Source organism: Emydura macquarii, unplaced genomic scaffold (genome assembly GCF_026122565.2).
Source record: "Emydura macquarii macquarii isolate MOO-44397 ecotype Brisbane River unplaced genomic scaffold, CSIRO-AGI_Emac_v2 contig_312, whole genome shotgun sequence".
NCBI lineage: Eukaryota > Metazoa > Chordata > Testudines > Chelidae > Emydura > Emydura macquarii.
The window spans coordinates 9,118,844-9,145,525 of NW_027130449.1; the positions used below are offsets into that span (position 1 = coordinate 9,118,844).

The window sequence follows — 26,682 nt, forward strand, 5'->3', positions numbered from 1 at the left end:
TTATTTTTTTGTGTGCAAAAATTCAAATAAGTTTATTGAAATGATCAAACCAATTACCTAATTGATAGGAGTTCTTCAGGAAACTCTGCCATAGAACCAAATGCAGATTTTTGGAGCAGAAAGCATACTCCCCCTGACTTCAGTACCCGGGAGAGACACCAGAACAGAGGAGAAAAAGCAGGATTGGAGCATATTTTTTCTTGCTAAAGATTACACAGATTTATAACAAGTGCCAAGAATAGACCTTCATGTTTAAAATTATATTAAAAAAAAGAAAAAAAATAAGGAATTTCCATTAACTGCAGGAGACAAATCAGTGAGAAATGGCTGACTACCTTCTCCATATAATGGTACGTCTAACACTACATACATTGGCAGAAGGGGTTTTTCCATCAATGTAGTTAAGCCATCTCTCAGAGAGGCGGTGCTAAGGTTGATGGAAGAATTCTTCTGTCGACCAACCTGTGTCTACACTGGGGGTTAAGGTTGACCTAACTAAGGCATTCACGGTGGGAAATTTTTCACAGCCCTGAGCAATGTAGCTAGGTCAATCTAATTCTTAAGTGTAGACCAGGCCTATGATTAAGTTTGTTAGTAGTTTCCCAAGCTGCTGTGGACTGGGTCTAACTGTCCACCCAGAGTATGTACTTAACTCCCATTAGGGCTCATAGCGGTTTCCAGCACATACACAGAGTGGAGGACACATTCTTTGTTACAACTGTACATCCCATAAATTTGCTGTTTTAAGCAATCCAGTTGTAACAGCTGGTCAAATCATGGATATTCAAGACACAAACAAATCAGAAAGCAAAATGTCATAGCATCTAACCTCACTACACAAAGCTGTTCGAGTTTGTAATTCCATGTAGTTCCCTGTAAACTAGGTAGTTAGAAAATCCACTCTAGGTAAAGTACCCACAGGAGGCTTGTGTGCATGAAGCAACATCAATAACAAAACAATTGCTGACAAAAGTAGCACATGGTTAAAAGACACAGGAGGCGCAGTAGCTAGTAAGATTTTTTTTTTTTTTTTAAATAAAAGAAAACACACTCTGGACCATTCATTGAATTGGGAATGTCTACAAATACAGAGCGTTTTGGCATTCTGGACCATTAGCAGTCAACTGGAATTAGGTGACAATTTCTGCAATTTTAGACTTCCAAAATTCTATGAAATTGCTCAACAGCAACCCCATTTTAAACGGGAACATTTTGCAAAACTAGGACCCAACTTCCAATGGGCAACAACATTGGAAGATGATCCAATTTTGTGCAATTTGCCTCCTTCCCGCCCTCCCTCCCCCCACTCTACCCTCTATTCAAGGGCTGAGCAGCTGGATGTGTAGATCATTCCCTTTTTTGGCGTGGCCTTTTTTTCTGACACAGCTGAAGTCTACTGAAATTATCATACGAAATGCATATTCTGCTGACTGGACAGAATGTAAATGGTTCTATAATACTGGCTAGAGACAATCTGTTCCCTCTGGAATGGCAAAACTGCTGTGTCTGTGCTGTGACTTGTGCAAGCCTGACTGGACCATTGATCTGGTTTACAGGATAGTGCTAAATCTCAGGTATCTGTGCAGAGGGCGTCATCCTTGCTTATTAAAAACGCCTCTATTTTTCTATTCGGTTTTCCCATTCCTACCAGGTCCATCATAAAAATATTTAATTGTAGTTCAGAGCCATCATGGCAACAGCACCCATTTTGTTTCTGGATATAATCAAAACTTTTCATAGGCAAACAAACTTACAAGCACATACTTGGGCTTTTGTAAGATCCCATCAAACGCTTTAATTGACTTTATTTCCTTTGCTAAACCCAAGATATTAAATTGTGCTGAAACTGTTGGTCAATAATTACAGTGTCTTGTTAATACCAGTTACAATGCCATAAATATACCCAAGATAGGTGATTACTGCTCTATAGAATTAGATCTGCTATTCCTTTATATCTGCATCAGTCACATAACCTACACAAGCTTATGACTGATGTACAACATACTCATACGGTAGGTCAACGGCAGAAATAGGCTTCTTCTAATATTAAACAACCATATCTTCATAAAACTGTTTTATAATAAAATATCTTATTAAACACAACTTCCTCTATGTGTATGTATGTATATATCATACATAAAGGTTGGCTTGGCGTTCCATTGCAGGGCAGCAAATGCACTTACTGCCCAAATGGGCAGAAAATACATTCCTAATTATGCTAAAGCTTATAAAGCACATTTTGCAGCAAGAGTCCTTAAAACTTATATTACACTGTCACCATTCCATGGTTCTTTATTCTTATTAGATCAAGTCAGGTAACGGGGATTCCATATTATACATGCAAGCCTTGGTCTGTTTTAGATTGCTCATCTTGATGTTTCCAGGAGAGCAACTCTTACCAGGCACAAATAATTAACCTATCTTGAATCCTCTTATTTCTGTTTACCTTAGATGTGGAACCACTCTCAGCTGAATAGTTCCTAGATACTGAATTTGAAGAGTATAAGATTATTTCCCTCCCCCACCAATCCAGGTCAAGTATGACGAGAATACACAACTCTGAGAATATAAAGGAGTTCAGTAACTCAGACAAAAGTGTCATGAGAAAGAAAGTGGATGGGGCCAGTGGGGATGTTAAAGAACTAAGGTCAGAAGTTCGTACGTAACTAGAGCCCTGACTACACTGCTTGAAAAACATTTTTAAAAAATGTAGTTGCTTAAGTCAGTCTAAAGTCTTCAACTTGTCAAGGTGACAGAGGAACAAGGGAGGGCACTGTAAAGGGAAACAGCTGTGTGATTTACAAGAGGGAGACAAAAAAGAGCTGAGGATCATAAATAAGAGACCCAGCTCTAAAGGAAAAAAGGGCCTATTTAAAATCAGCACACTATGCCCATGGAGAGTTTGGTGGGGGCCAGAGGGGTCTGAATGTGGATAGTGAACATCTGCTTTATGATAAATGTGAATAGTTTCTCATCTACTCACCTTCTACAAACTGATTTAAGTAAAACTGATACCTATCTTAAACAGGGGGGCCACATTAAAATGGCAGGGGGAAGTGCTAGATTAGGTAAGTTCCTGGAGCAAGAGTAAAGAATCGGACTTTATACTAAAGAATAGAACTTTGTCAGGAGAATGATTTTAGTCTTTCTATTCTCAACACAAATTGTCCAAAGGGTAAGTGCTTATTAGTGGATCTTGCAGGCAATAGGGAAAGGACATTTCAAAGCAACTCCACTATACTGTTCAGCATACTGCTGTGCTGCTAATTTGGATTCCCAATTCATGCAAAACCCATCTAAGAATAGCCAGAGTTTTCTGCAAATTAGCGTATAAATATAACTGGCCAAAATACCGTTAACTCTGACCTTCAGTAACAGCAGATGTGTCACTCAACTACACACACTGCTAGAGATCTAGTGAAGTTGAACAGTTTGCATGAGATCAGAGTAGAACTAGCTGCTGCTCTAGATAGTGAGTTTTGCAAGTAATTTTTTTTTTTTTTAAATTTGGAACATTTTCCTTTCTCCCATCTTATTTACTCTTGCAAACCTAGCAGAGTTTAAGATGTTCTGAATACCTGAGTTCTGCATCAGGCTGAATACTACTTAAAATCTTTTCACTAAGCTCAACAACAACTTGGCTGGATAAACAGCAATTCAGCTATTTATAGCCAGAGTCAAATAATTGGGTGGACAAGTGCTGAGTCAAATCTTTAACAGAAGTACTGACCGAATTCTGCAGTGAGCTCTGACTCCCTTATTGATGGACCACAATATCCCTCTTAGCTTGAAGAGCTGACCAGTCATACTAAATTCACGAGTATACCGGAACAGTTATGAGAACATCAAAGTATCAGACATACTGAAACAGACACACTGAAGTCAATTATCTCCTCAAGTTCATACACATCGGATGGTGACATGTGTCTCGCAGATCTGGGCACATTACCTGGACTAAGAAGTCACCTGGTATAAACACAAAATCAAACCTCAACCAACCAAACTAAAAACCCAGCAAAAAGTCTTCAACTTGTGTGTGTGTTTGCGTGAATGCACAAAGCCAGAAAAGGCTATTTAGATTTGGGCTCCACAAAAAGTTTGTCTCCATCCTGAATGCCATAAGAATGTAATGCCCGTGAGTTGTATTTCATCTCCTCAGGACCAAAGGGAGCTTCATGGTCAAAGTAGTACAGCAACATGTTGCTTGTTGACAATTGCACTACAGTTTTTAATTGTTTCTTTAATTCTGCCACCGTCTGATCTAGACGGATGGACATCTCCTCCACCTTATCTTTGAAGTGAACTTCAACCTTCGCGCTGCTCCGGGGCCGAAGATCTACTACTGCCAAGGGTTCCAGCTTCCCATATTTTGTTACTAGTTCATGATACCTAGAAAATGAAAAACAGAAAGCTGTGTCGGAACTGCTCATACAATTGCCACACTGCTCACAAATTACTTTTGCTCTGTAACTATAATATGGACATCTTCCACCTACAGATCTCCATGGGGTCTCTGCAAATAAATTGCAAGGCTTATTTAATACCAGTCAGTTAAGCAAGGCAACCATTTTAGTGATGGATAAACTGAGGCTCAGAGGGGTTAAATGATTTGGCCAAGACACCCACTGATTCAGCAAGAACTAAAAACAGAACCTAGTCATCTTAACTACAAGTCACCCTGCACTTCATTTTAACAACTAGACAACACGGTACTCTTCAGTAAATCTCCAATCAAGTTAAGAGCTAATAAATTAACCTGAGGTGAAATCGCTAGTGAAGAAAATCTTCTCTTGCGTAAAGAACACTGTTTAAGAATTCAGTAATTTAGAAGTAATACAGCTCCCTCCTCATACACCAGCACTGTGCAGGAACAGCAAAAAATGCACCAAGTCTCTTGTGTTACATTTGCCACTAAATCTTAGAGATTAAAGGGAGGTCCTCATTATAACTCATTAATTACATCAATTTCATTCCAGATGAAGGTCAATTGACATAAAAGGATTTCCACAAAGGATGAATCTAGACTGTGATGTTTCAACTCTTGTCATTTTCCATACACGCTTGGGAAAAAGTACACGTTTTTACATGAATTGCCATACTAGGAACAAAAGCAGAAGGCCCATCTAGTCTAATAACCTTGTCTCAGACTATGGCCAAAGCCACAAAGGAGTAAAGATATTAGGACTGAATGGAAGACAGAATATAGTCCTTAGAGAATGTATGTTATTTTAGAAGGCGGCATTATCAGCAGCTCAGGATGTGTAGGGACTACCTGTATACTGCTCTGAAAATACTCCTTTCATCAGTTAACAAAACTGAGAAAAGTTATTCAATAACTGGAAAGAAATTCAAACCACCTATTCTGACTTGGGGAGAATATTGTTCTAACAATAGCTTAACTCTCTTGCCCAAACATGTAGCTAAAAAGTATCAGAATTCAATACCGATACTAATACAAAGCACTTTGGTCAACATTTTCAAACACAACTATGAATTTGGATGACTCAATTTTAAGGTGCCCAACTTCAGACACTTTAAAGGAGCCTGATTTTCAGGAAGTGCTGCACACCCATCAGAAGGCCACTTTGATCTGAAACAACGTTAGACTTTTTTTGCACCCAGCAGGCGTCAGGATGGATCACGGAGCTTTTCCTGGCCAGATGAGGGTGCAGAGAGAAGAACCAGCTTAGTGGTCCTGTGGGTTGATGGAGTTATGAAAACAACTAAGGGCTTGTCTACATGAGAAAACTGACCAGCAGAACTACAGCATTCTAATTATACTGGTATTGCTATGCTGGTCTAACTCCCCAGGGAGACACTCTGTTTCGGAATAAAAATGAATAATTATACCAGAATAATGTCACTTTTATTTCAGAATTGCATCCAACAAGAGTTATAGTGCTACAGTTCTGTCAGCCAATTTCCCCATGCAGACAAGCCCTAAAAATTGTCTTGACAAGGTCCAGTCACACAGAGACGTTCCCTGGAAGAGGTAAGTCTCTCTTCTATTCCCCCAGCAGCTGGTATCTCTCCCATCAGGAAAGAGAAAGTAGCATCTCTCCTGCCGGGCTGGGAAAGTGGCAAAAAGTCAACGCAAAGTACAAGGTAATTGAAATGACAAAGCTCGAGAGCTGCAGACAGGAGGTTACATTTCAGAGTCTCTCCACAGTGGGCTGCACAGAAAGCTCTTTTTGTTTCCCATCTGACTCAGAGCTTAATGTGATCAATGCTGTGTCACTGCCCTAGCCAGGGGATGATGGAGCCTGGCAATATGGAACCCCCAGGGACTCATGTTAAAGGTAGGAATGTTCCTTCATAACAGCAGGCCCTCTGTCTGCACAGAGCATGAGGTAACGGCCACAGCGCACTAGGATTTCCCTATCATCTTGGACAAAATGAGCCTTCAGAGGGGCGGAGTGTCCAAATACAGGCCACTGCCCTGTTCTCACAATAAACAGGGAGATACAATTAGGTCTATGTAGAAAACCAATGGCTCTGAGAGGAGGAAACATTCCCCATATCTTACAAACACTTAAATTAGCATTAACCACCTTGACACCAGGAATGAGGATTTCCCCAGTGCACTTCCTCATGTCTCCAGCGGGAGACAGAGTGAGTGAGACAGAAAATGCACTTCCCCTAGAACCCACATCTCCTGCAAACCGCATGGCTTCACGTTTGCCTTTCGAGTCTCACCAGCTCTCTGCACGCTGCAGGCTCAGCTGCTCTCCCACATGCAAAATGTAAGCAAAGCCATGAATCATGCTGACATTTGCAAAAAAGGAAACAGTTTGCTACGTAGAGAGCGCAGCAGAGTCAGAAGGTCTGCGTGTGCCTGAGAAGCACCGAGCTCCCCCTGCAACACAGCGGCAGACGAAAAGTGGGGATGAATATTGGGACCAATACCCTCAGTCTCTGCCTCCACTGTAAGTGAAAACACACACAGTAAACACGCTGTGTGTTGTGAAACATTAGCCCCATTGCCCCTCTTGGGGAAAGGCAGAAAAATCTCAGAGCCTGTTTCTTGTACCATAATCAAATTCTGCAGTAAAACATTTGTTTTCCCCCAAAATCAATAAAGACTAACACACAGTACTCATGCGGTACTTTGATACCAAGGTAATAGGCACCTCAGAGACTTACATAATCATCCTCCACAGCCTGACAGACACTGACTGCCAGAGAAGTGAACCTGGCTAAAACTGTTCGATGTGCTATGTACAAACAACAGCCCAGACAAGCACATAACTTGTTAAAAACCCTCTGCCAAGAGGAGTCGCTCAAGAAGCCAGACTTCATTCTAACTCAAGCCACTGGAGGATGGAAAGTTATACTGTACATTTCACTCCTTTTCCAGTTCATGTAACATGTAGACTGTGAATATTTACAATGCAACCAGGCTGAAATATAGAGGCATCATGCTGTTTTCTGTATAGATAACAGGACACACCTCTATAGCAGAGGGAGTCATTTCTGTTCGCAAGCTTTTTGTGTACAGGCATGTCCAACTCAGCTGTTTTTGGCAGCTTCCAGGATCCCTCTATGAGTAATGCAGATGCATCCCTGCTGCTTCATCAGCGACACTTGCTTTTGATCTAACTAGGAACAGACTTTACATACAGGTTTGACAGCAGATGCCAGATTTGGGGGGATGAGGGCGAGAGATAAGAAAATTCACTTCAGAAAGAAGGGACACCAGGTGTGTTGTGCGGGGAGGCGGGGGGTACAATGGTTCAGGAAGTGAAACCTGAACTCAGCATTGGAGACACCTCAGCCATCTGTAGCATGGTCTGAAAAGGCAGACAAGCTTTCTGGAGTGGAAAAACAACCTTTAATGGCTGCACAAGTCTCTCAGAGAAGCGGTAGGGATGAAGGCATTCAGACAAAGGGCCCATTGATCAGGAAGATGGACGCAATGGTGTTTAAAGGCCAGGAGCTGGAGGCGACACAAATTTCCTTCATTTCCCTGTTAGCCTTACACAGATAGTGTAAAGAGATAGCAGGTTGCTCAGTAATGCTTTCACTCTAAGTGTAAAGCCTCTCCACAGGATTATTACTATGTCAGACTGTGACAGCATCCAGACTAGAATCAGAATTCCATTGTGCTAGGTGTCGTGCAAATACATAGTCCCTACCACAAAGCTTACAATCTTCATAGACGCTTCATGTATAATTGAGTCTAAACCCAATTCTTCTTCTCTCAGTAATTTATCGTTTAATTACATATTAGGCACCCATCACTGTAGTAGTTAAGCAGAGATCCCTTCCAATAAAGTCATTCAGAGGCTACGTGCATGAAATTGTTTAATTCTTTTAGCAGCATCTCCTGCCCCTCCCCAAACACCTGCGGGGTCATTTGTGAATTGAGCCTTCTGACACTGTGACTGCATAGGTATGCTAAACTGAAGAACTGTTTTAAGGCAGTTTTGCCTATTAGTTAAATAAGGGACCAACTGTCTGGATACCTGGATTCTGGTCTTAGTTATGCAATGGACTCCCTGTGACGCCCACTGTGTCACTTGAGTTCTCCGTACCTCAGTTTACTCATCTACTTCCTTACCGCAGGGAAGGGTTTGTGAGGCTCCATTGTTTTTTACAATGCACTGAGTTTCTGGACAAAACGCTAAATAAACGCAAAGTGCTATGAGCAATGACTTGATGCTTGATCAAACCTGTCTCATTCCACTAAGAATCAGTATAGGTAACAGAATCTATTGACTGCACAGCCTCTGTCAAAGTTCAGTAGTTCACGAAGATCATCAGATAATTGAGCCTATTTTTGGGGACAAAAAAACCCACACAAACTTGTGATCGGAGTTTTTAGAAGAGGGAAAGCTTTTATTGCTATGTACATTCTACCCACCAGATGGCGAGAGGGATGACCCATTTTGTTTTGGCAACAGAGAGAAGCATCAGTATGGGATTCAAGAGACTCCAGGATGCAGGGGGATTAGTGAGACGGCAATAGGGGCTGCCCACAAGAGGTGATGAGGATCATGAACCAAACGGTCTAGCAGCTCCTGGAAGGGACAGGTTAAGGCTAGATCTGAAACAGCAGTGAATCACTAAGATATCAGATACACCCCAGGCAGGAGTTTGATGGGAAGATCAATGAATATGAACTAAGGATGGTGGGAGAACAAGGTGTTACAAGGACCAGCCCTGATTTCCAGTGTCATGTCTAGCCTGCAAGACAGGCTTTCAGCTGAACACTTTCTACCTAATGAACATCATTCTCCTCTTTTATGCTCTTCCTTTTCTCTGAATTTCAGCCCTGAAGTGCGTACCTGCATGGAACTTCCTTCTGCGGGAAGTCCATATAATACCGAATGAAGAATCGCTCAGAGTCCTCTCGCTCCCCATCGGTAATGACACTCCCATTAAGCTTGATGATAGACGGCAATCTGCATGGAGAACATGGAGGAACATTGTTAACGAGGATATGAAAACCTAGCAGTGATGACCAGCAAGACTCTGGAGCCAACAGCAGCACGTGATTTTTATCCTCAGGGCTGCATAGCTTAGACCCCAAAATCTTGCTCTCAAAGGAAGGTAAGTACTATGCAGCGTCACTGCAGCAAGTAGAATTATGCATTATTTAACTACTTTTTTATTTCTGTGCATATATAATAAAGGTTCAGTACTTCTTTAGTGCCTTTCCATCAGAAGATTTCAAAGCCCCTTACAAACATCCTCAAAGTTAAGTACATACTTACTGTGCTCATTGTACTGATGGTTAAACTGAGACACGGAGAACATTAGTGGCTTACCCAAGCACCATGACTCAGTGGCAGAGGCAGGAGTCCCAACTCCCAGGATTAAACGTTAGAGTCACCAGCCTAAATTTCCAAAAGTGACTAGTGATTTTGGGAGCCTCACTTGAAACACTTGAAAGCAGCCTACCCCCCACCCTTTGAAAATAGGGCCCCTTTAAAGTAGCTCAAATGGGCCCCCAAAAGGATTAGTTACTTTTCAAAATTTAAGCCATTGCTTCTAACATCCTAGGGAGATGCTGCATGAGATTTACCTTTCTTCAGTTAAGGTTAATTTTCTGCTCTAATCAGGTTAAAAATTTCCTTGTAATAAAATAATAGAGTATATTAATATGAGTCAGTGTACTGCAGATATAAATTAGAGCTGATCAACACTTTCACTGAAACTTTTTTTTTTGGACAATTTTTGCAAAAATTTTTCATTTTGCTCAAAATGTTCCATACATTTTAAAGAAAAATCAGCTATTGGAAATAAAAAAAAAAAAAATGTACAATTTTCTATTTCTCTCTCCCACCTTTTCCCCCAGTGGGGGAAAAATAGAGGGGGACTGGTTTCCATTTTTTGGAATTTTTTGTTTTTTAACAATCAAAATGAAAACTTTGTTTCATCCAAAATACTCCATGGATATTTATATAGCATTTTTCTACCAGTCCTAATAGGTACACAATAATACGTACTATTCTATAGTATATTATTAGTTTATAGTAATAAAGAATATATAATTACTGCACTTCACTCACACCAAAAGGGGTCGCTACACATTTTAACCCTTTAGAGCCCACCCGAGCAAGAATCTTACACACCTTCCTGAACAGCTAGGTATCCAACCTACTGGAAATGAGGAACACCAGCTCTCATGAGCTTAAGGCTGCTCTTTTATCACATATTAAATGTTCCATTTAAAACATGAGAGACTGGAAACGTGGAAATCTTCTCAAAGCAATATTGATTGTACAAACAGAAAAGTAATAGACTCTGTATTGGGAAACATTATTGTAACTTAGAAATATCCAGTGATGCTGATTCTGTATGTTGAAACAAATATTTAGAATTTCTAATGGACAAATATGACTATTATTCAGAGGTTTAAGATCATCCTAAATAACCTCATTATTTTGAGGCCCATTTTAAAGTCAATAGGCTTTGGACCAGTGCCCATAGTTCCTGACAGTAACTTCTATGACAGGAGCCTTCTATTTAGGCTGTTTCCACTTTCGTGTCCCCTTCTCATTCTGCAGGAATTCCACGTTCCTCTGCAGCTAACATTAATGTGCATCCATACCACATGAATCAGCAGTACCCCCTAAAATACCCTTCATCTCGTTTTCCTGCCCCCAGACATTGATCTTATCATCTCAGGTCATGTGACTGTGCAAGTATGTTTTATCGAGCAGAGCAAATAAACACCAGACCTGGCTATTAACAGATTCCTGCGCTCTTCAGTGGTGTAGGACTGCAGAAGAGGGATTCCTAGCAATCTCACTTCCTCAAGCTTGGGGAAAGAGTTTAGTTTGTCAATGTCTTCCCAGCAGTGCAGACCTGCTTTAAGAAATGAGTTGTTTAAACACACACATGCAGAGCACACAAAATATATATCAAAGAATACCAGATATAGCCAGAGGTCATACAAGACAGGTGTAGTCAATCATTTCATGTTATCATCCATTTATCACTGTGTTATTTAGTGTTAGGGTCAACTCATATGCTATTCATGGATCTCTCAACTCAGGAGAATGACAGTCTGCGTTTGTTTGAAAAATCAGTGCATTGCTGGTGAAATGCTGGAGACTGAATTCCTTTATTCGCGCATGTGAAGGAGCGGCACAAGATCACCTATGCTGTCCTACCAGTCTGGAGGGACAATCTCTAAGGCTGAGGGGGGGAGTTCAGTCTGCATAGTTTACTCAGTCCTTGGCATCTCTGCTGAATGGCAATTAGCATCACTTATGATGGCTGCTTCAATAAAAAGGATTCTGGTTAAGTACTAATGAAGCTGGGCTTGTGTCAATTTAGGGGCCACCAAGCAGCCATCAAATGGCTAATTTCATGGACTACAAAGATAGATCTGGATCTGAACTCGTGACGTGCAGGTATGCCATTGATGAGCCATCCAGCCTTTTAATGAAAATATTTTCATCCAATTTCAACTTTCTGCAGATCTGTGCTGGGTTCTGAGAACTGAAGCAAAGTTGTGAGGAAGGCTGGGGACCAGGTGACAATCTATTTAATTATGTGTCAAGATTAACTCCGGTGCTTATCTTTGCTTCCTCTTGCTGTTGCAGAAGACAGATGCTAACACAGGCTACTTCTTACATGCACGTTCTAGCTGTTAAGTCTAATGTACTAAATGTTACACACTTCTTTTAGAAATTGGTGGGAGATTTTCACCACTATAATAGATAAAAAGGAAATCAGCATCCCTAAAAAATCAGTTCAAATGAAAACTAAAGGTGTGATGTGAGTCAACCCAAGTCAGGAAATTAAGTCAAGTCCAGACACTTCTGCTGTTCTAGAGACTGCAAGGGTCTCAGAAGGTAAGTGATCACTCAGACCAGAATTGCAATTCCTACGTGTAGCAGAGTATCTTGCAGAGACAGATTGTCCCCTTCTTCCATGGCAAGTGTAATATTCTGGTCAAGTCAACCTGTGACTAAAATACATTCCTTGGGTAATGAAGTCAGCTGTGTGTGCATACCATAAGCACTGGGATATAAGTATCAGCTTGTGACAGAGGCTTAAATGCCTTCCCGCTTCTACTTGTGGACCAACCCAGCTAGTGGTGATAGCAGAGAAGAACTGATAGGTAACTGGGTCATATTCATCTTCTAATCAAATTATTGTTGAGAACCCCGCCTTTGCAGGTCAAAAGAGAAAGCACTGTGCCTGGGAGAAAGATAACAGAGGCAATTACATTTGAAAAGGAAACAGCTTATTTATGCTGCTGGAGGTATCCACTCTGACAAGAAAACCTGGTTGAACTCCCATCACCCCACACTGAGATGTTTCATCACAACTCCTCTGAAAACCAATCACCTTCACATCATCTCAGATCTCTGCTAAACCCAGCAGTCAGCAAGACAAGGAGCAAGTTTCAACAGGACCAAGTTCATCAATATTTAATATGCAAAAACTTCAGTTATATCAACTGGCAACAGCAGGTACAAAACTGGGGACATGTAGGAAAAATGCTTTAACAAAAAGATTTAAAGTAGGCAGAGGAATGAGTAATAAACCAGAAGGGTATGGTCTAATGCTTTAATTCACTCACATTAGGGCGTGAATAAGACCACATCACTATCAACTATTCATCCTGCAGAAAATTGAAAGATATGGGATCTTGCAGCAGTGGCCATAATTTTGGTACGTGCACTTGTTATTTCACCAGTGAACCGTAGAGACGTTCTTACAATCTGCAGTCTCCATTCAACGAACGAATTACCAGAGCTATCCAAAATACAGTGGTGCATTTAATCTATCTGACACATTTTTACTCCATGCCATTCCTTTCTTTAGGAAGTTATGTCCTCATTGGGATTTCTATTCTCTGTTCCATTTGGGGCTCCTCATACCACCAATATGGTGCCTAGTATCCAGGAGGGGTTGAACATCTGGTTCCAAAACAGCAAAACTGTCTCCCACAGGATGGGACCTCACAATGACTCAGCATTTTTCTAGTCTGACTTAAAAGGTTTCTTTTCGGTAGTTAGCTGCAGTTTTATTACATGGTATATAGCACTGCTTGGTGTTTACACTGTATTGTGAAAGGGGTTTTATTAATACTTTAAGCCCTCTATGGCTCTGTATAATAGTCAACAACAATAATGCAATAACAGTGTAACATTTTGTAAAAGTTTTGATCCAGATCTAACTTCCCGGGAGCGGAATCCACATTTTGTAAAAGTTTAGATTCAGTTATAACTTCCACAACTTGGACATCTCTCTTGTTCTAGAGAAATAATAGGGTTCTAACGTAGTTTGGGTGTAGAGGGGGGATGATTTTCTCTAGCCCAGTTAGTGACCTAGACACACTAATCAGACAACTTTTATTACAGCCCCATCTGGGCTGTACTTATGAAGTCTTCAGACTTTGCTGAAAGGCCAGGGAAGACAGGACTGAAGACAACTGTAATCTCTGGCACAGATATGTCCAATACATTTATGCTACCCGGAGGTCCTACAGGGATATTCTACTGCACAGGCGTGTGCTTTCCCCACCTTCTCTCATCAACTTAGCATACGAGTAGCCGGCAGGAAGCAATGTTGAGGGCAGAATGCTCATTTTTAGCAAAGATGCAGGAAGCCACTAGCAAAATAACATGCTTCTCCCCACCCTGTCAAAGCATAGGTTTCAATTTGCATCAAAATAAGATTATTCCTCTCCCGTCCCCTCCCCCCAACCAAAGCAAAGGTTTAGATCAATATGAAATATAAAGAACATGCTGCTTTCAATACCTCACCTGATCTATGTAAACTGATGGATCGCAGGTTTGGGAACAGCCTGGCCAAAGAATCATTTGATTCTTCAATGGTTGTTAGGTGATTGTTGGCCAGGACAAGCGTGTCCAGTGATGGAAACATAATTCCTAACTTTCGAATTTCAGTCCAGTCTTGAAGATTATTGTCAGTTATGTGGAGTAATTTAAGAGAGTGACAGCAAACTGGAGAACAAGACACTGTTTCATAGTCGTTAAGGCACAGGAAGAGCTCCTCCAAGCTGCACACAGAAAGAAATACACTCTTACCTCAAAGCTTCATGTTAAAGGGTAATGGTTTTACGTAGAGGCCCCTGTACATGCAGTTTTCAAGCATTACTTAAACATGAAGGGCCCTAGCACTCTCTGAAATCTCAGCATAGATAGGACCTCCTAGAGCACCTTTCAGTTAGATGGCTGTCAAAGCGCTTCAAACTCTGGAGTACATTTTCAGCCAGGCCTCTGCTTAGCCACTATTTGTGAGCATGTAGATTTGGCAGGTGCCAGTACCCGCTAAAAGTTCTGCCAACACTTTGGAACAGTTTTCCAAGTAGCCTTTAAATAGTGAACACATGCACATACAGAAACGTTGGTCCAAAGCCACCAAGTAATGGTTGCAGGTGAAAATACCACACAGATTAACTACCTAAAGGGCTTGAACAAGCATGCTGTTTTTTAGCAAAGTTTGCAGCTACAATTTGGGCACGCTCCTTAATAGTGCACAAGTGGAGGCTGAAAATCTATTCATGTATATTACATTTATGGACGTTCCCAGCACCAAAGTCATGGGAATTGTACAAGAGATTTAAAATGAATATCAGGAACATTACAGACTGTTACTGCACTATAACCCCCAGCTCCTGAATAAAAGTCATCCACCGCTCATGTGGCCACTTTTAGGGTGAGAGGTGGCGTGCATTTGTCAGATGACAGTGATGCTACTCAATTGTTTTAAATAAGGCATGACAAATAATAATAATGGTAATAATGGTAATAATACAGGCAAATCCTTTCAACTGGGAAAAGACAGTCTAACATCCCAAATAAGAGCCCCTCCCCCAAAATAAAACCCCGACTGAAGACATTTACAATGAAATATTGTACTGAATAAAGAAATGGGAATACAAATTATGCTCAGTGGATTTTTCTCTCTTTTAATATTTAGCACCTTCTGTACTGAGACTGGAACTTAGAATTTCACATCTGATTAAATCTCTCTCAGACCACATTGGCAATGGCTTAACATGTCTCTATTAAAGAAAATGTATGCTACCATTGTCCTATTTAAGCAGCAATCATTACTATTGGCTATCCGTAGGCTAAATTGGCTCCCTGGGAATAAAGTGGCAGTCTCAGTTAAGGGTGTACTGGTTAAGCAGTATACCATAATAATAGATTTCTTCACAAATCTGCATGAAGAGCAATCTGGTATCCAACTGAAATTGCAAAGGCAACTCAGGGAGGCAGAATACCACTGCCAAGGTGGAAATTGGGCAGGACTCTGAGATTAACATGTACACTTTTGTGAAAAGTGTGATGAGATCTTTAATGACAATTGACTGGGACCTCAGATTTATGTTCCATCCAAAAGCCATTAACATGGTGCATTGCCATCATTCAGTAGTGGCTCAATGGAAAAGAGTGTCACATACTGAATCATCAAGACCATAATCCATTAATTCAGTGCCAGTATTTAGATTTATTCAATATGTCTATGTACCTATGCAAAGCTCTAGGCAAGTTCAGACACAGAAATGCAAGAAGACATTCAGTTGGTTCAATGGCAGGAGTTAAACCTTCCAAGTCCCAAAGAAACTATATCCCATTCCTCTACTCAGCCCACTCACCCCCACCCAATAGCAGCCTTTCCTGCTATGAGTTTTGCCCGCATGAAATGGGCACATCTCCTGTCATACCATGCTCCCCATGCTTACTCTGGTAATTCCTGCAGTATTGTATGGACTGTTTCCCAGGAAGCTTTGCTGTTGTTTAGCACCAGTTTGCGAACACCAGCGAAAGACCCAGCACATGTTCTCTCTAAAACTGACAAATTCAGAGGGTTGGAACTCAGGTTTAGAAACTCCAAGTGGGGAACATTTGACACAATTTTACTGACCTAGTGGGGGAGAAAAAAAACAAGAGAAAGAAGCGTATCAGGAGGTAATCAGACCTCATTCAATAATATTCCATCTTGCAGAAAGGAATCCTCCAGCAGGACTGTGTGCCAAAGAAATTATATGGATAAAAAAAATAAAGGCTTCTAGATAGCTATCTGTAATTCATACTCAAGTTATTCACTGATCTCAATTGATTGGCTAATTGCACATTCACCTCCACATTTCATTTAATTACACTCTGAAGGCAGCTTGATAAGGGAAAGCAGATCCCCTGGGAGAGATCAGAAAATTCACCTGAACACCAGCCTAAGAAATAGCAAGTCATAAAAGCCAGCATCTTAGAAGGCTGCTGGACCCTTTCTCTAGGCAGAAAGAGGCAAGAGCACGTCCCTCGAGCGTATGATTGTTACACAGATTAGTTGCTCGGTTTTTTCACTGTTCCCCACCGGTTAGAGACCACACAATTTTGCCTAAAATAAAAGGCTGATGGAATTTCATTGTACATGCACAATGGATTCCTTATTAGATTTCATTAATCTGTGAAAGCACCAGCTTTCTTACTCACATTATGCTGAAGTTGAAAGGTTATGAATCCAAACACACATGTAACAGTGCTTGGGGCTAACTGTTGTGTTGGCATATATCAGGTGTGTGCGTGCATAGCATGGAGTTAGGATGAACAATTACAAAAAAGGAGGGCAACCAGGATATATATATCGAAGGTGCAGAATATAATATGGGGCACGTGATTGGGTGCGTAGAAGTGAGTGATGTGAATGACTTGGGGGAACTGTAGCAGAGGAGCAATGTATAAATGGGAAGAGACAGGTGTGGGGAGTACCATCTGAGGGAGGTGATGAATAGGTGTGTATACCTTTCAACTGATTAAGGCTTTTAGAACACGTTACACAACTAAAATGAGCACAACCACAAATAAGCACTAAAACAGACCTGGTTGAGAGCAACTAAGTTACCATCCGATGGACGTTCAGGGGTCAACATAAAATGAGCTGCTGGTGATCTCACTTCTAGTGAGCATGTGTCACCACCATAAGTTCATCATCATCACAGCTAGCACAAACATAGTTGGTGGTCGCCACAGAATCTGAACAAGCCCCCTGCAAACTGACCTCCCATTCTAAACCCACAGAGAGGGCCCCTCTGAGTGAGTGTTGAGCAAAAAGCAGCATGGGGAAGCTTATGCTGTCCATGACCTAGCAGATCTCTTCTGTGGTCAGAAGGCCTACATCAATACCATATCCACGCGTCGTTCAGTGATTAGGAAATAATTTTAAATATTTTTTTTAAAATAACCTTAGTTGTCAGTTCAGCTTTTTTTCATGTCAATTTCCAGTAATTAACAGTGGGATAAAAACAGAGCATGAGCAGGTGAGGACACAAGTCAGTTTAATGTACTATAATTATACTACTATTAATATATTGCAAGTATATAGTGCATTTCATCCAAGCACCTCAAAGACCTTTTACAAGCATTAATTAATTAAATCTCACAAGACCTCAGCAAGGTAGGCGAGTATTATTAACCCTATTTTGAAGAGGAGAAATCTGAAGCCCAGAGAGGATTATTAACTTTCCCAAGTCAAACAGAATCAGTGGCAGAATTGAGAGTAGAACCCAGGATTCTCAGCTGCCAATTCTCTGCTCAAATTCTCTAGATTGCACACCTTGTATTAGTTATCTATATTGTTTATTAACTGCTTGGTGCATGGAATGATTTCTAATGTAAACATACCCTAAATGCGTCACAGCAAACAAGTTTATTTACTTTGACAGCTACAGAGCAAGAACATGATCTTCAAATGTGAACTAGAACATACTAAAGTGGACACATATACCTACTTTGAAATGACTGAGAAGATCCCATATCTAGCAATATAAATATAGCAATAGCAGTAGTTATCGCTATTCAGCGAGGCATGGGCATAATCGCTTTACCTCATGCCAGTTGTCAAGTTTGTTGTCAGAGAGATCCAGCTCAGACACATGAGCGCAGAAGGCAGCGATTTCATTCTCCTCTCCCGCGCAGGTTATTCCACAGCTGTTCAACACCAACACACTTGGAAGGTTGAGGCGATCTGAAATGGGGGAGGAATAAGATGCCTTCCAGTCAGCCTCATTTTTTCCCACCTACATAAGGTCATCCCTGGGTCTCATCAAAGAACACAAACAAGTATGAAATCCAGCAAAAGGAAGGGATTAGTCAATAATTTTGCAGTTATAAAGTGATTTACATGTTCCAAGTGCTGGACACACATTAAGAGGAAGTCAGGTTAAAATCCGCATTTTAAACAGACTGTTCCAGAGGGGTAGCCGTGTTAGTCTGTATACAGCAAAAACAATGAGAGTTCTGTGGCACTTTAAAGACTAACAAATTTAATTTTTGTAGGCATAAGCTTTCATGAGACTCAGCTCACTTCGTCAGATGCAGATGCTACCTAAATCAGAGCTGAAGGCACTTTGTGTGTTACTAGATGGGGCCCAGAAAATACAGAACAGCTGTGCTGGCTGGAATCCAGAGCAATGTTAGGTGTTTGTTAAGACACCTGTGCCAAATGCACATTGCTGCAGCCACTGAAGAATTACTGAAATGGGGACAAGCTGGGTAGAATTTACCTCCCTGAATCTCAGTGCTATCCAGGGCTTTACTTCCATTTTCAACTGGCAGGAGAATCTTGAACCAGGCATCCTTCAAACTGGCAGTGAGTGATGTGGGGAGACAAACTAAATTTTCAGCAACTAACCCCTCACCAGTAATTAATAGCATTAAATAACCTCTCAGCAATTGAAATGAAAAAGAATCTGCATTTCACAGATGAGGAAATAGAGGTGAAGTAATAGTCCCAAGTTTAGAGAGGATGGTCAGTGGCAGAGCCAGGATTACAACTCAGATGTTCTTGGCTCCCAGTTTTGTGCCTAGAAACCTGCCCCAGCACCAGAGTCAATTGTGTAAGCCTGTTCAACTTTAAGTTGCTGCTGTGGGAAAAACCAGGCTAGTAACGTGTCTGTAACGGTGCCCCGATCCTGACAGGGTACTATGAGCCCTACTGTAGTATACATACTAAATAGTGATACAAGCCATACAGCAACACAAGTGTGATTATGTGGTTTGGTAATTCAGTAGAATTCTTCCTCTTGTACGAATAAAAGCTATGGGATGACTGTGATCCCGCCCTCAAGCCCCTGTATGTTCAGATCCAGTAGGAAACCTACCTTTCATAGGTGAACCCTGCGGCGTTGCTGGGACATGCACCCCCATTCCAGGACCTCGACGATATGGGAAGTTCTCGGGGCTGTATTTCTCACAAAGAACTTGCATGAAGCTCCTTCCACTGGGCTGATCCATGTTCCCTTCTTGGAATTCTGTAATCAATGCAGAAAACATCAGGCAATGTACACAATCCACTACTAATCAGCTCATCTCCAGCAGTGGATCTTATTCTACTTCCTTAAGTAACGGACAATTGTTTTTTTAAAGGACCTCTTGGCAGTAATCAGACTACACCACCACATAGTTTACTCCTACAAGCACCCTCAAATACTACCAGGCACTTCCACAAGACAGTGAGCAACAGCAGAAAAGGGCTGCTTACTGATTTTAACATCAACCTTGAACACTTACTAGACTCCCTGGCTCAACCAGTTTGAATCCCAGCAGCATCAACTCAGTCCTTCATCTTTTCAAAGTGGATACACTGAATTCCATGCTGCTTTCTGTGCAGTGGTGTTTTAAACAAGATCATAAAAATTAAAACCCTGCCTGCTCTGCACGGACATTTACAATCCCATGGAACTTAATTTAAAGTTTTGTCTCAGGGTCTTTAGCTAAAATCTCCAGCCCCAGAGTTATGCAGCATGCTGTCTGCCTGGCTGACATGCTCCTACCCAGAAATGGCTGCATTTCAGTGATGCCACATGCATATAGTTCTTGAAATGCATTGGGACATGTCCGAATGAATGGCACTATGTAAATATTATGATCACTAGAACACATAAGATAGTTATTACACACCCAGAGAAGCAACATAGTTATTATTTAAGCACACAAGACACAGTAGTTCAAATCCCAAAGAGATTAATATAACCATGCCCACGACAAAACTATAAAATCCTAAATTACAACTGAACTGCCATTGCCATCATAACAATATCTTCTACTTACATAGCTCCTTTTTTCCACAAGGATGCAGAGTGCTTTACAAACAATGAATCCTCGTAGTCCTCTTGAAAGGCAGATAAGTGTTATCTCCATTCTATAGTTGGGGAAGCTAAGGTAGAGAGATGTGTGACTTGCTCACAGTCACAGGACTCTGGGACAGCCTAGATCAGAACTGTAGGGTATAGGCTCTAACCCAAACTATTTATCTTAGATATGCCCATCATCATAGACAACAGTGCCTTATTCACAGCAAGTTTTAGCCTAGAAAAGAACATCAACCTTTTTCATCTGATCATTTCCAAAGGTGCTAAACTGGGATCGTTACCCAGGCATGGAAGAAGGGTAGAAAGATACAGGCTTTTGATTAGGAGCTTAAGACCACGCCATGGATCAATAGCACAAACACATGATGAAATTGCAAGGCCAGCCTTAAAAAAAAAAATTCTCGCTCGTTCAATTTTGCAGCTCTCTAACGTACTTCAAAGACGCATGTCACTTTGGTATTTATGCACCACATGAAGCAAGGTAACATGGAAAATACAAAGCAAAGGCTCTTTCTATGCCAAATCAAAGGGCTTTGTGTATTGTGATTTGCTGACCTTTACGGAATATCAAGTGTCGGGTGGCAGTTACTCAGCACCTAGATACTATGGTGACTGGCATTCTACACGTGCCCCAGATAGAAGTTAGCTCATCTGTCCTAATTTCCTACCCAGGACTCTGAACTGAACATTTCGTAATATTTATGATAAAAAGAAATCGTGTTTGATAAAGTCAAGGGAACTGCACAGCACAAGGGCTTAATTCAGCCCCCGAGTCCTAAAATGTAGACTGCAAGGTATCTTGGATGAGGCGAAATCCAGGAAGACTAGTGATTCAAACAGCCCAGGGCACAAGTCTACAGTGACATAGCGTTTTGTCATGTTGAACAATACAGAAGTGATAAGAATTACTTTTCCTCTCTAAAGTCTCTGCAGACATATTGTTTGTTTTAGAACTTTGTCTTTTCAAAAGTAACACTGCCATCCCATTCTTTCAAAGAGTCTGCAATTGCTTCTCATAACTGCAGAGTGAGAACAAAGCTGAGCAACCTTAAGTTTTCACCGAGGCTAAAGGTAATCGAAAAAGCCATTAGTCAGCTGTTTTGACTGCTGAATATGGCCAATCATACCATAGGCCCTGAAACCGAAAACTTACATGCACAGTAGTTACACTGATGTCAATTTGACAAATCACATCAAAGCACTGTGGTCTAGTAGTTAGAACATTGGCCTGAAACTCAGAAGATCTGGGTTCTGTTCCTAGCTCTGCCTCTGGAAGACCTTGGGCAAGTCACTATGCCTCACTTTCCCTATTTGTAAAAATGGAGAAATGATACATACCTTCTTGGTAAAGCACTTTGAGAGCTACTAATGAAAAACACTAAGGGCTAGGTATTATTATGTTTGCATGATCAGGGCTATGAAGTGCTGCAAATAAAAAGAAATCATAACATACAAAACCTGCCTAAAATCATTCTGCTAAATTCTGTGAAGTGCAGTTGCACAAGCATAAATGAGGTCAAAATTGTGACACTGGTGTCTGAGTTTTCCAAGGTATAAATAATTAACTGTTTTTCATTACCAACAGAAAGGTCAACTCAAGCTTGTATATTTCTCTTCATCAGTCTGGTGGCTCCAAGAGTCTGTCTTCCCTCTACCTAACCAGAAGACTGTGTTTTTGTCCCCTGCTGCTGCAATTAACTCTTCCTTAGATCCACTATAGGTGCAGATGGATGACAGACTAAAACAAAGAGGAAAACATCTGTTGCACAGATTTCCCTCTGCTGCAAATGAACTGCTTGGAGATCGTTACTTTGCTTTTCCCTGAATGAATTCTCTCAGGTCACAAACAGTTAGAGTACCTCTATCACAAAGGACTTATCATAAGCAGTGAGATGACCCAAACCTGCCACCATTTTATAAAAGATACATTATAATTGGTAGGCAGGGATTCAGAAGCCTTGTGCTACATAACACAACACCACATAACAGGAATAAAAATATCTTCTGCTGAAGTTCTATCTGGGTGGACATTAAAGCCCTTGTGGCATTTTTGTAAGAGTTTGCCACTTTATCCTAGGCCAATTTTTCATTTTAAACACTCTATCGCCACACAAGGCTGATCACCCATTTGGTGCCTCCCCCCGCATCCTCCCAACCATGCAGCTTCATTTCAGTGGTGCAATGCGTGGTGTTTGTGAAGGGCAACACTCAAAGAAGGGTCCCTGTCTTCTGAAACATGCATCTCATCTTGAAATGCACAACATACTGCAGGGATGATTCATGCTAACGATCAAGGCTTGGGCTGAAATGCCCTGATTTTAACTTACACTTGTAGCTCAGTCACACAGAAGAGACAGATGTTTGCTTCCAAACAAGCATTCAGATCTTCTGTACTGGAATTTTTAAAAATTGAAACAAAAGAAACGCATTCACCCATAAAGCTCTCTCCCCTTTACTTTGCTTTTTAGTCAACTCCACTCCAATTCACACACACAGCTAACATTGGTTGGTAAATTCCACATGAGAAAGTCACATCAATACAACCCTGGAAAAGAAAAAGTCAGAAATATCCCACATATATTTCACATTTAATTTTTAGCTTAGCAAACCAATTTTGTCTCCAGAGGACAGCAAACTTAGGGGCTGAGTAATCTTCCCAATTCCCTTCCCGAAGCAGTTAACACTAGTGAATCATCCTAGATGCATTTTGCTTTTCCAAAACTGCACCACTGTATACCATGGTAAGTATGCATACAAACACAGTATTCAGGGAAGAAAGGGTTAACAGAGAATGCAAGGACAGCATATGGTATTTCAAAACATGTGTCACATACAATGGCATGACATGACAATTTGCACAGTGAGCATTTTTACACATTTGATTAAAGGGACATTAACTAGTTTTAGATCCAAAAACTAAGGGTTTTTTTTTTAAAAAGTGTTAATACAGAAATGCTATAAAACCTACTCTGTAAAGGTACCCATGATATTTTAAAAATGTCAATGAAAAGCATTTTTCTGGATTTAAATTTTCCTCTGAAGTGTTGTGAACTCAACCAACAGCTACTATATGCTAAGAAGAACCAGAAAGTGAAACTGATTAGTAACCCGAGTGAAACAGACTCATCCCAGCCATTGACATACAAGAAAGACAAACTGACAGAAGTGAAATGTAAATCCAGAATTTAATGCTTTCAGTTTCAGTGATCTAAAGCACACAGAGACGAACTTTAATGACGTTCCAATAGCACCAAGACTCCCCAAGTGTAGAACCTAACCAGTCTTTCACCTAACAAACAATGCATTTTGACATGCCCAGGGACATAAAAAATACTGTTTAAGGGATGAATGCAGCAGAACATGCTCTTTGCTTAATGAAGTCAGGATATGCATCTCCCATGAAATTCTGGGAAAAGTGATTTCTCAAGCCCTTTAAAATAGTGAATGAACAATAACTCCTACTCATTGTTATGAGCATTTTCTCACTTTCCTTTGAAGTGTCTAGTAGAGATAGAATACCAGACTAGATTGACCAATGATTTGAACTAGTATGGCAAATCATTTCAACAAACAGAAATGAGTTGCTAAAGGACATCTTATCACTGAACCATCTATTGGAAGTGGTCAGTTCTACTAGAAGAAAAGAAAAGAACCACATGACAGATGCTAGTCACTTCACTTAACATGCTTCTGAAAGGGACTCAGACACTATGGTGAGGGACAGGAAACAAGAACCTGAGTGAAATAATGCTTCAGTGGTTGACAGAAAACCATAAGACTGCATGCAGTACCATCTAGATAGATTATTTCTCACTTCCTGTCTTAGACTGTTGTACAGTGTTGCTCTGTGTTGTGAAACAGATACCTAGCTTCACCCTAGATGTGTTTGCATTTCAATGTGGGGGAAAAGGGTACTGAAAGGTTGCTTTAGTTAAAATAAATTTTGAAATCCTTGGATGGAGGGAGCAACAATCAAGCTGTTCAAACCTAGAGGATAACAACATGATAACAACAGCCAACATGGATTTGTCAAGAACAAATCATGTCAAATGAATGTAATTTCCTACTTTGCCACAGTAACCTGCCTTGAGGATGGGGGAAAGCAATAGATGTGATATAGCTGGACTTCAATAAGACTTTCGATGCAGTTCTACATGAAAGTCTCAAACAACCTAGGGAAATAGGGTCTAGATGAAATATTGTAAGATGGGTGCATAACTGGTTGAAAGACCAACAAGTACCTATCAATGGTTTGCTGTAAAACTGTGGAAGTTGTATCAAGTGGGGTTCTTCAGAGGTCCGTCCTGTCTGGTACTATTCAATACTTTCATTAATGAGTTGGATGAATGAGTAGAGAGTATGTTTATAAAATTTGCAGATGACACCAAGCTGGGAGGATTTACAAGCATTTTCAAGGAAAGGATTCAAATTCAAATTTATCTTGATAAATTGGAGAACTGGTCTCAAGTCAAGAAGATGAAATTCAGTAATGACAAGTGCAAAGTATGCACTTCAGATGAAAAATCAAATGCACAAATATAAAATAGGAAATAACTGTGTAGGCAGTAGTACTACGGAAAAGGATCTGGTGGTTATAGTGGATCACAAATTGAATGAGAGTCTACAGTGTGATGCTGTTGCAAAAAAAAAAAAAAAAAAAAAAAAAAAGGCAAATGGGATCTATTAATAAGGGTGTTATATATAAGACATGGTAGATAATTGTTCCACTCTATTCAGCACTGGTGAGGCCCCAGTTGGAGTACAGTGTCCAGTTTGGGGCACCACACTTAAAGAAAAGCGTGGACAAACTGACGACAGTCAAGAAGAGAGCAACAAAAGTGATTAAGAGGTTTAGACGTATGAGGAAAGGTAGAAAGAACTGGGCACGTTTAGTCTAACTTAAGGCTGTCTCTTCAAATATGTAAAAGGTTATTATAAAGAGGATGGTGATCAATTTTTCTCCATGTCCACCCAGGGTAGAACAAATAGTCAACGTAGCTTGCAGCAAGGGAGATGTACGTTGGATATCAGGATTAATTATTCTTGTAATTAGAAAGCTTATCACTGAAAAAGGTTACAGAGGAAGGCTCCATCCTTTTGGAGGTTTTATGAAGAGGTTAAACAAACACCTCTCAAGGATAGTCAAGGTATACTTAATCCTGCCTTAGTGCAGGGTTGCAGGAAACGGACTAGGTGCCTTCCTGCCCTACATGTCTATGATTCTGAGGGGGGAGAAGCGCAGAATATTATAGCAGGTAGCAGATACAGCCCACATCGGTAAGGAACGAGTACACAGCTAAGTTTAACTGAACCTTGGACCTTCTTTTTAATCACCCATCTTACTTCTTCCCCACCACACAGTGAAAACAAGCCCCTATCTACGGCATTCGCGCACTTAACGGGGGGGAAGGGGTAAGACATCTAAATGAAGGGCTCATATTTGAACTCTCAAGGTGCAGCCGGACATTACAGGCCAGTTTCCCCGACCGGCCAAGGAAAAAGCCTTTCCTCCGTTTTCCTCCTGCCTTCACGAGAGGAGGGCTGAGAAATCCAGAGTCACTCCGCTTCCCCCCCCCCCACAGGCCCACAGCACCCGGAGAACGGGGGGCTGCAGCCAGCCCCTTGCGGATGAAGGGGGCAGCGACACGCCTCCCCCAGGGACGTGCCACCAGTGCCCTCGCCCCCGCCCCACCCCGCCCCGCAGGATGTCTGGACCTAGGGGGTACCGGGGGTGCAGCGCCGGGGCCCGGGCAGAGCAGCCCCCCCGCCCGCTGCGAGCAGGCCCGAGGGTCCCCGGACGGCCCGGCCCCGCACAGCCCCACTGCCGCAGGGGGCCCCCCGCCGGGACGCTGGAACCCCCTCGACCCCCGCCGGCACTTGGGACGCGCAGGCCCCAGCTCCCCCCGTCCGGTCCCCGGCGCTCACCCGGCCCCGCTCTTCCCCCGCCCTGCCGCCGCCGCGCGTCCCGCATTGACCCGGAAACAGCTTCCCGGCAACCAAACATCACGTGAGCGCCGGCCGCGCGGGGCACGTGAGCAGCGGAGGGGGGGGGGGGGAGGAAGAGAAGAGAGGGGTGGTTACCATGGAGACGGAGAAGA

At 41.5% G+C, this 26,682-nt stretch overlaps 1 protein-coding gene across 5 annotated transcripts; it reads right to left on the minus strand.

Moving 5' to 3' along the window:
- Nucleotides 1–26,572, minus strand: TBCEL (tubulin folding cofactor E like). Of its 5 annotated transcripts, none has more exons than XM_067564778.1 (8): nt 26,510–26,572; nt 19,595–19,744; nt 18,320–18,459; nt 16,181–16,362; nt 14,232–14,488; nt 11,187–11,313; nt 9,288–9,404; nt 1–4,389 (listed from the first exon to the last, which is right to left on the minus strand). In XM_067564778.1, exons 1-8 carry the CDS (start codon nt 26,553–26,555, stop codon nt 4,071–4,073), a joined length of 1,338 nt encoding a protein of 445 aa, XP_067420879.1. In that variant the 5' UTR covers nt 26,556–26,572; the 3' UTR covers nt 1–4,070. The 5 variants fall into 5 exon arrangements, with proteins under 5 accessions (XP_067420879.1, XP_067420892.1, XP_067420908.1 ...); XM_067564791.1 differs by lacking the exon at nt 26,510–26,572 and adding an exon at nt 22,164–25,193 and having other exon boundaries at nt 19,595–20,649; XM_067564807.1 differs by lacking the exon at nt 26,510–26,572 and adding an exon at nt 20,544–25,193.
- Nucleotides 26,573–26,682: the final 110 nt, after the last annotated feature.